Genomic DNA, 10,404 nt, shown 5'->3' with positions numbered 1-10,404 from the left:
AACTCAATTTTTTTGTTGGTTTTTTATAGGAAAAGACCCCATTTAAATCGTCGAAGGGTATCAACATTTTGTTCTGTTGTGGGTACATTTATTTATATGACAAATATATAAATTTTTACAGAAATGTATCAGGAATTCATTTGTTTACTCTAAAAAAGTAATAGTCACAATAATATTTACTCAACCATGTTGTTTTTATGAAAAAGTTTTCTACATAATAGGTTTTCTTAAATCTTCTTAGTCGCCATTTAAATCGTCATGAGATATCAGAATTTATTTTCCAGTGTACGATAGTTTTGCGGACTCACATTTTAAAAGCAACTGCCGTTAAAAAAGCGGTATGACATCATCAATTCCATCACAACAAATCAGCTGACGCTGATAAGCGCAGCTTTGAGCTTTTGTACCTAGTTTAGGTACCGAAAGCTTCTGGAGGTTTCTTAGGTCCCCCAAAATCGCAGGCCTTTCAAAACTCACTCAGCTCTCGTTGCGAACGGACGTAAATTTGGCTTTAACCCTTGCGTTTCCCTCCGTTTCATTCCGCGGCAAAACATTCCAGTGGACAGTGGTGCACTTCAGGCCCAAGACTTAAAAACCAACCTACATTTTAGCTCCCTGCAAACCCGTTTCTCCACCAAATAACCAATGGCTTCCAACCGTGCAGCAAAGTCTGGTTTCGCCGCCGAGGCCCAGCGCAAAGTAAGTACAAACAAAAAACCCAAAGCCCCCTCCCAAAAAATATAAAACCCCCCAAACAAAACAGCACAATAAACAAATTGCCCAAAAAAATCCACTTTTGCATGGGTGTGCGAGTGAGTTTGTTACTTTGGAGGCTGCATTGACTTTATTTGGCGCTACGACGCCAAGTTTTTTATCTGCTCGCGCCAAATGCCAAAAAATTAGCTAAAAATGGTCTTGAATTTTCCAGCGTCTAACAAGGAATGACCTCATTTCGCTGATAAGTCGAACAAGTATATACAGATGTAGGTACATTTTAGTATGTGTGATGCATGCGTAATAAGAAAGCTTGAAGATGATTTAGGTGATTTTAAGGCATTGTCAGTGGTGATTCAATCTCAAGTTCGAACTATTAGGTGTCGAGAAAATATGCAAGCTATAGAAATTTCGAGTTTCGGTGAATATATTTATATTTATGACTTTCTGAACAATGAGAGATAGATTTGTTTGCATTTATTAACATCATAAATTATGAAATTCGATTTTTTGTCAGTAATAAATCTTATGGACAATAAATCTTGAATGATCCATACTACATCTTACTTCAACTTAAATTTTTTTTTTAATTTTGGATTTTTTTTTTGTAGGGTGATTAAACTGTGTACCAATTATAAAACTTCTATTGTATTTCGGAAGAGACACGGAGTTTTTGGATTTTCTTTTTGTAGGGTGATTAAACTGTGTACCAATTATAAAACTTCTATTGTATTTCGGAAGAGACACGGAGTTTTTGGATGATCTCAACTGCATTCCAGTATTCTATAGAAGCTATAGCTTCCCCCTTGTAAATTGACAACATTAGTTCCGTCCATTAGCAGTACTTTGCATTAAATGCACTCATACAAATGCATCGGGTTTGGTTTTTTGTTTGTTTTTGTGGGGGGCTACTTGTAGTACCACTCGTACCCTTCGACAATTTAGCCCTCGTCAAGTCGGGGTTACGCAATTCAAGCCGCCCCTGGACAAGCCATAGTGAAATTGTATATGTCGCCCCGGCAAAGGGGATTAAGTGCAGTTCGCAGTCGAAACAGAATCAACAGCAAAACAACTATACAGTTACAACATTGCCCCAAACAAAAAAACGAAATAAAAATGGATGAAAAATGGGATTACCATAGCCGAACTTTGATATACCCTTGAGGGTTTTTCCCATAAAATTTGCCATGCTGAAATATTTCTGTTTTTGTTTTTCTTTTTACCCGCTTATCTGAAAGTTTGCTACCCGGATTTCATTTTCTTGAGTCAGCCATTTACTAAAAGACCTTGTTTATCGGTATTATCTACACTAGCACATTTTTAAAGCACAGTTGGGGCTAAAATTGTAGTATCCGGTTAAATTTCTTATCTGTGAGTTAAATTAAATATGTTTGAACGTGTTTTTTAATTAATTGATAGGTATATCAGATATTACGGTTATTAACAAGGGTTTTTTGAGTTGTAATAATAATTTTTTATGTTATAAACAATTTTATTTTAGTGGTATAGTAAATATATTTAAAAATGTCCATAAAATATTTTTGTAATTTTTTTTAAGACATTAAAAATACCATTTTAAGCTAGTACATGTAGGAAAATACTTTCTTTTTGACCTTAGCTATAGGTTTCTTGGGAATAGGGATAGGAAGAACCTTGGGATAGGGTATAAGTATACCAAAAAGCGAAAGAGCCGAGTGCTATTTCTGTTTTCGCGATGCCTGAAAGCGCAGCTGCTGGCGCGACTTCAAACCGCGATCAAATGGCTCCGGCTCCCCAGGAGCGATGAAGGCGATGATGTCATCCCTCCAGCTGCCTCTCCTTCGTGCTCCTCCTCACTTCCTCCCCGATCCATCAAACTACAAAGAGTCGTTAGTTTTGAGCACTTTTTCAAATGAATGCGCGTTGCCGGTCTCTCGGAGAATCGAATCGCTTATTTTTTCTACTGGGGGTACGGGGTCTTTCGGGTCTTTCTTAAGTTTACGGGTGACAGAAGGAAGAAGCGATAGCAGCACCTTTTCCATACACACAGGCACTTAAAAATGAGTGTGTGGCGTGAGCAAACAGCAAAACAAAAGTGAGGTAAAAACGTAAGAAAACAACATTCTTGTTTGCCCCCTTGTGTGTGTGCTTTTTCCGACTTTTATGGCAGTCGAAACGACAAATGGTTATGGATCTCAAATTTCGGCAAGAGGATCCGTTGCCCCTTTTCGTTTGTCAACCCTTCCGTCGAATCGTACCACCTTAATTACCGAACCACTTTTCCTCAAACTCAAACCACCAGCTGTCAAGTATAAAATGTAAGGGTATCATGTTACTTGGAATATGTTGACCAATTTGTAAACAAAATGTTTCGAGGAAATTTTATGATAAAGTCAATAAGCTCAGGTATTGTAAAACAATTTTTCTACGAACTAAACTTAGGGATATCAAGGAATATTAGAGGAATAAATTCAAAATATTTAAAAAAGATAACAAGGTTTTTCAAAAATATTTTAAATTATGAAAGAATTTATAAATTCTATTCTACATTCTAAAAATATTTGGCACCCTTTTTATAATATTTATTTTATGATAAAAACAATAAGCTCAGGTATTTAAGAATAAACTTACTATGAACTAAACTTAGGGATATCAAGGAATATTAGAGGAATATATTTAAAATATTCAAAAAAAGTTAACAAGGACTTTAAAAAAAAATTTTTAATTAATAATGCATTTATAAATTTTATCCTATATTCTAAAAATATTTGGGACCCTTTTCATGAAATAAACATTTTAATAGTGGTAAGAAAAAACTTTTAAGTCAACATATTTTCAAAATACAGAATATTCGACTCCAGAAAGTCTCACTGTAATTACTTTCTTGTCCACTTCCCCGTATGTTCTTAGCTGTATCTCAGCCATTGGAACATTGGCCACGTACTAATCACCTGGCCGCTTTTGGAGCCAAGAATCCACACTCAATTAGCAGTGAATATAAAAAAGACTGTGTACATTTGTACATCCGCAGCACGCAACGTGTCTCCCTATATCTACTATATACGAATAGGTATACCTCTATCAGTGCGGGCGACACGTAAATGGAACACTTGGCCCACATAAACTCCCTCCTAGATGGGGATCGGTAGACCCAAACCCTCTGGAACCCCCGTTGTCCCCGAAAAAAACACTTGTTGGCCGTCAGTCACCGTCATTTTTTTAGATAAGCCATAAACAGTCGCGGGAGGAGGTCGGTCGAAAACCCATTTTTATCATAAATCAAATGTTGTTTTGGATTTCCGGTGAAACTACTCTCAGTACCCAAAAACACCTCGACAAATAAAAATGGGGTTCTCTTTGTTTTGTCTCCAAAAAAGGCACTCGATTTGTGGGCCTACAACTCACTCAACTGAACTCTGAAATACTGAAATACTGGTCATAAAACCAGACTCGAAAATCATATAATTGACCTCGTTACATTTTTGCGGATTTTGTTTATGTTTTCGCTGGGGCATTTTTCGTTTTTGTCGTTTTTCCACATTTATTTATTTTATCCACCCAAAAGATATCGGTCAGCAATTGTCATGGATCATGACACATCGCGAAAGAAAGCGAAATCGAATCGGTATAGTTGGTATAGTGAATAATCACCAGATCTCTGTGGATTGATTTTTGAAGCCGCGTGCTTACGTAATGGAATTGAGTGGAGTGTCTGGCGATGCGTCAACTGCCAGCGATCCCTTTCAAAATATCTACACATTTAACTAATCATCACCATCTACGCTAAAATATTGCCAAAGTTCAAATCCAAGCCATAACGATGATGCCATGACATCATCGGCTTCAAAAAGCCATCAGCCAAGCGAAAAACGTGCCCCTGTCTCTGGTCTCTGGTATCCTACAATGGTTTATTATGCAATGATCATCATACTTCGGGGTTCCTCGCTGGTTTTCGGGCTAAATTTATACAGATGGGCGGAAACTTCCGTCAAATTTGAGCCTGCCCTGGGATTTATTTTGAAGCCAGAAACGTTTTTAGAATTATAGAACTAATTTTCTTAAAATAAAGTTCTCTGGACTATCCAGACATTTCTTTTATAATTTTATATACAAGATCAGAAGGATGCACAATTTTGTAGGGAGTCTAAAACTTTTATTTATAGAACCATAATTCATACATCATATGTTTTGGAACTTTAAACCAAAAGTAATATCTATTATTACAGTCCTCTTTATAAAGCGGCTTCAAAATATATACATTTCCGAATTACCGGAAACTTCCATCGTTATTTGATCTTTAATTTTTTTGTAAACCAAGAACCACTAATAAAATTCTCGGAACTCTCACTCAATTGTGAAGACTGAATCATGATAAATAAATAAATAGTTATGTGGTACCAAAACATTTTCACTTATCAAGTGGCGTAGGTGTGAATTAAATTTGATGTTGATGTGGGCAGGCCCTCTCCCAAGAAACTTTTTTTTTATTTCGGAGTTTGGGTTTCTGATGACCCACAGTTTTTTTGTGGTTTTTGGAAAGCTTGCCTTTAGCCAGTTTTCAAGTAATTTTAATTTTAATTTCACTAAAAGCCAGCCAGGCTTGGCTTAGCATGTTTGGGCCACTAATGCGCATTGCGTGTGGAATGCCATCCACCCAGAACGTACTTGAAAAAAAGACAGAGGCCCAACCCCATATTACTATACTATACAACATTGTACCTACATCTACATCATAAGCTGGGAAATTAATTAGGTTCTTGAGTCTGCTGAGCATTTCATTGTCACGCCGTTTTGTAATTGCCCGTAATCGTGGTTAATTCATCAAGTGACCCATAGACCCATAAAAAAGAACCCAAAATGTTATAATTTTGATCAGGGAAAACATAAGGAAACCGTTAGACACACCGACGTCATTTCTAACGGCAAGCGATGAGCAATTTTTTAGTTCCGCTTTTAAATTATTGTTTTTCATATTTTTTGCTCCTATCAACCGGCAGCTTTCGTCCGGAATTCCTCACTCTCGATAAGGCAGTACGTTCTAAACAGCTGTACATATGTTTTTTTAGCTAACAAAATATATATATATATGGGTGTACTCCATTACTGGCTGTACTCGATGATCGTCGTTGAATTTCGAGTCGACCTTATAGCGCTAAGCCAAACAAAAAATACCAGCGAAATTCGCTGACTGCTGCTGAGTCATTAAAACAGCGCTAAAAATATTTTAATAAGCGGCGAGAAGAAGACGAAAAAATAACTCGGCTATTCTTCACCATTTTTCAATTAGTTCCGAACATTGTTTGTCTGCTTTCTGGGACCACCAACTGTCAAATTTGTTTTGGGAGATTTGCGGTTCGAAAACCTCAAACTAAAGCCAAAAAACGTGTAAGAAACGATCGGAATTCATTAGGCTCTTAACGGCTTTCGGTTTACTATGGTTTATAGACGGTATATGCATAAACTGGCCGCAGAATCCCATAAACATATTTATTCCTAATCAAAATTTATTCATCTGCCCCGAGGGTGTCAATTTATCTGCCATCATCAGGAGGGGGCTCTCTAAGTTATGATCATCAACTTCTGGCTTTGCTTTGGCCAGATTCTTGATTTTTCGAACCGAAGAATGTCAATCAAAAATTGCTTTTATTAATTGCCTCACGCTTCTCGGCGATTTTCTCTCGGCTTCGATGATGGATGATGCTGTTATTTGGGTTCCATTCTTTTCTCCTCTTTTTCTTTTCCATTATTTTTGCCCATTGAGGCGCTAATGAACTGACCTCTGCTGTTAAATGCTTGACCGTTATACCCGAAAATTCGGACAAAGCAATTTGCCCAACGGTCGATTGCAATTATTGATAATCTTTAGTTTAAGCCAGTGAAATTCAGGAGATAAAGCCATTTCCAGGTGATTATCATATTCTGCGCTTTTATTCTGCATATCTCAATGAAAGATCGGTGGTTTTTATTGAGCTCGAACAACGAAAAAGTCGTTAAATTTTATGTTTCGATAACTCTCGACTTCTGTTGTTTTGGAGAGTTCCAATTTGATAGAGTACTACACAGAAAAAAGTGTCCAGATCAATTAGATATTCAAAGTTTAATTTATATATTTTCTTAATTTTCTTAACATTCTTAATTTTTTTTATTTTCAGCTTTTTGAAAATATTTTTAATAGATTTAGTTTATTTTTTAACATATTAAAGTTATACTCATAAAAACGCTTATAACTTCTTATCAAATTTTGTACCAGTGCATAATAATGTGTGCAAAGTGCATTCACCTTCATTAAGTACACACAAATACAGGGAAAGCTTCTGGTCTGTATTTCACTTTTTTATTTTTTTACTGCATCGCCAACTTTTCCGCCTCATTCCCCTTCAATTTACGAGTTTGCATTTCCCCACGAATCGGCGATAAGGAGTGGAATACAACTCAATTGGCGACAATCGTTCCATTTGTTTTCTCTGAGATCATTTATTTTAATAGACTTGCCAGTCAGTACGAAAAATCAAACAAATACTAAAAAATAGCAGTACAATTGTGGGTAAAGAAATAGTTGTTCTGTAAGCAAATATTCTATTTATAGAGTAACTGAAAGATTAATTGTTTTTCCCACAAATAAAAACCATACAGATATGAACAATAACAATAGAAAAAAAAGACAAACTTTATCTATCAGATATCAACTGTTATTTTTAATAGCTTTATAGCCGCAAATAGAAATTCCCAAATATGCTAAAAATCAATTTTATTTCCAAAGAAACATTTATTAAATAAATAGACTATTGTTTTTACTTATTAATAATTTTATAAGTTTTTTTTTAAATTTATTTCTACGCTTATTTTAACCGCAACTGTGTGTGCTACTTGAACTTTCTGATGAAATAGCTAATCTAAAATCTGTTAGCGACAGCAATTCAATTCAATCAAATAAAACTAATAAATACGTGTTAAGTGAGTCCATCCGATATGACCCATAGTTTGCTAAACATTTTGATTCCGATTTTTATTGGCAAGCCAAATGGAAACGCGACACGCAAACAATTTTGCGGGTTTTGTTTTGGGACTTCGACTTTCGGCTTTTGTGGTTTTTGAGGTGCCAGTCGAGTGGAAATGGCAATAGAATAGAATAGTTGGCTCAACAAGTGGCTGTTTGACTATGGCCAAAATCGGTGCGAAGGACGCCCAAGCGGCCGGTAAACTTAGGCCCAAATATGGTCAAGACGTTCAGATTTCAAACAGGCTGGAGCTTAGCTCCCAGTTAAAGCTATCGATCGGCATTGGCAAATATGGAATACTTACTATTCAGCATATATATTGTATGAGTACATTCGAACGTGACTGACTTTTATAATTTTTTGTTATAATATTGGAATAATGGGGAGTGCCGAGAACCGGTCGAGTGCAATCTTATCCTTATCGCAACTTGAAATATAACCGCCAAATTGTCACGAGTGCGAGAGAGTCTGCTGTATGTTTATAACCAATTAATGATAAGTCCGCTATCAGCGGCGATATTTCGATGAGATAAGGCGTCGGGGGAAATGGCCCACAAATAAAATAATGGCCTGTACTTGATTTAACCCCCGATTTGGGGCTTTAGTCTACCAAGTGCAGCAGCCAGAAAATGTACCAGTCCAAGGTTAATTTCTCCTTAAAATATTAGATTTAAATTTCATTGACTTAATAAGCATTTTCCTATTTTAAAAAAAATTATAAAAATATTAATTAAAGTTTTTAATATTATATATTAAATCTAATTCCAATTTTTTCCCATTTTCCAGATCAACTCGAAGTACAGCGAGGAGCTGGCCCAGGAATCCCTCGAGTGGATCAAGGCCGTCACCGCTGAGCCCATCAACACATCCGGAGACACCGACAACTTCTTCGAGGTGCTGAAGGATGGCGTTATCCTGTGCAAACTGGCCAATGCCCTGCAGCCTGGATCCATCAAGAAGGTCAACGAGAGCAAGATGGCCTTCAAGTGCATGGAGAATATCTCCGCCTTTTTGGAGTGCGCCAAGAACTTTGGAGTCCCAAGCCCCGAAACCTTCCAGAGCGTCGATCTGTGGGAGCGTCAGAACCTGAACTCGGTGGTCATCTGCCTGCAGTCGCTGGGTCGCAAGGTGAGATGATTACTCTGGTTTTTACACATGATATATGGTGTCAAAGATCACTTTTATATGGAAAATGTTAAGTGATAAATTTCAATAACTTTTTTCTGAATGAAAAAATTCAATTATATCTATACTTCATTTGTAATGAATATTCTTAAAAAAAGGAAAACTAATTTCTTTTCTATTAAAAAATTCTTCATAAAAATATGTTAGGCAAATATTTAATTATTCCCATCGCTAATCTCTTCTGATTTAATTTTGTTATATTTTTATGATAATAATATACAATTTTTTTTAGAAAAATATTTAATTATTCCCATCTTGGATCTCTTCTGATTTATTTTTTTTTACATTTTTATGATGATAATACAAAAGGTTTTTAGGAAAGTATCTAATTACACCCATCTGTGATCTGTACTTACCATTATCCCATGAATAAATATATTCTAAAATATATATACCTTTAAAAACCGATATTAATATGATATTACCCCTTCAAATAGGCCTCGAAATTCAACAAGCCATCGATTGGACCCAAGGAGGCCGACAAGAACGAGCGCAACTTCAGCGATGAGCAGCTGCGCGCCGGCGCCAATGTCATCTCCCTGCAGTACGGATCGAACAAGGGTGCCACCCAGTCCGGCATCAACTTCGGCAACACCCGGCACATGTAGATCCCCATCTGCATCCTGCATCCAGCATCCAGGATCGTCCGCCCATCCTTCGCTCTCAGACATTCCGCAATAAAAGACCAAAACCAAAGCGCCAAACACTTTGGATTCCACACACTTTTCACGATTTGAGCTAAATTTGGGTAGAAACCCTGAAATGATATGATATACGGATATATGTATTTATGATACCAATTTGTATTTGTATTCCAATTGACCAGGCGTATGCTGTTATGTAATAACATAAACTACTTTAATTTAATATTATTAAGTACTCGTACATACGGATCTTAGGATGATTTATTCTATTTTCAACATTTGCATTTGCGACACGAAATCGTTTTTGAATATATATTTTCGTTCTTATCTAATAAAAACCGCACTCAGATTTTGTGCCATCGAAGACAGTTTGAAAATTGTCCCCAATGCAAAGTGAGATAATAAGTGATCAACGGATCGAAAACGAAATAATGAATTGTGTTTGATGAAAGTGTCTTCTATCTCGTAGAGTAACGATTACAAAATGTTGTTTCGAACTAACCACCTGAATATCAATCAAAAACGCAGAGCATTTAAGATAATGTATTTACAGGCAGAGAAAATATACGTGTTACACACTTTTGAATGATCTATTTTGAATAATGTCCCCTGTTGAAAATAAATAATTATTCTTTTAACATATCTTGCTGGTTTTGTGATTTACTGGGGTTTTTAAAGGGTTATATCTTGGAAACTATAACTGGTTTTAAAAAAAAATATTTAAAGATATGATATAAAATACATATTCTTTAATTAATTTCTTATGAAATCAAATATTGAATTAATAATTTTTTGTAATTATACCATATTACATGGGATTTATAGTTCAGAAAATCACCAAAGAAATATATAAATTTTAACTTTTTGAACTTTTTTCCCTCCCG

General features: G+C 35.9%; 1 protein-coding gene across 2 annotated transcripts; it reads left to right on the top strand.

Moving 5' to 3' along the window:
• The first annotated feature begins 460 nt into the window (after positions 1-460).
• Chd64 (calponin 3) lies at positions 461-10,162 on the top strand. 2 transcript variants are annotated; one of them, XM_017154125.3, is made up of 3 exons: positions 461-699; positions 8,478-8,819; positions 9,314-10,162. In XM_017154125.3, the coding sequence occupies exons 1-3, from the start codon at positions 646-648 to the stop codon at positions 9,482-9,484; spliced, it is 567 nt and encodes a 188-aa protein (XP_017009614.1). In that variant the 5' UTR covers positions 461-645; the 3' UTR covers positions 9,485-10,162. The 2 variants fall into 2 exon arrangements, with proteins under 2 accessions (XP_017009614.1, XP_017009615.1); XM_017154126.3 differs by lacking the exon at positions 461-699 and adding an exon at positions 8,306-8,335.
• Positions 10,163-10,404: the final 242 nt, after the last annotated feature.

This window comes from Drosophila takahashii, chromosome 3L, assembly GCF_030179915.1.
Source record: "Drosophila takahashii strain IR98-3 E-12201 chromosome 3L, DtakHiC1v2, whole genome shotgun sequence".
Lineage (NCBI taxonomy): Eukaryota > Metazoa > Arthropoda > Insecta > Diptera > Drosophilidae > Drosophila > Drosophila takahashii.
Note: the sequence above shows the minus strand (reverse complement) of the source record. Positions and strands in the feature narration are given on the sequence as shown.

Bases quoted from the DNA above. Each gene is read 5' to 3' on its own strand.
- Chd64 (XM_017154125.3), top strand. From the start codon at position 646: ATGGCTTCCAACCGTGCAGCAAAGTCTGGTTTCGCCGCCGAGGCCCAG. The intron at 700-8,477 runs GTAAGTACAAAC...CCCATTTTCCAG, and splicing joins CCGCCGAGGCCCAGCGCAAA to ATCAACTCGAAGTACAGCGA. The intron at 8,820-9,313 runs GTGAGATGATTA...CCCTTCAAATAG, and splicing joins TGCAGTCGCTGGGTCGCAAG to GCCTCGAAATTCAACAAGCC.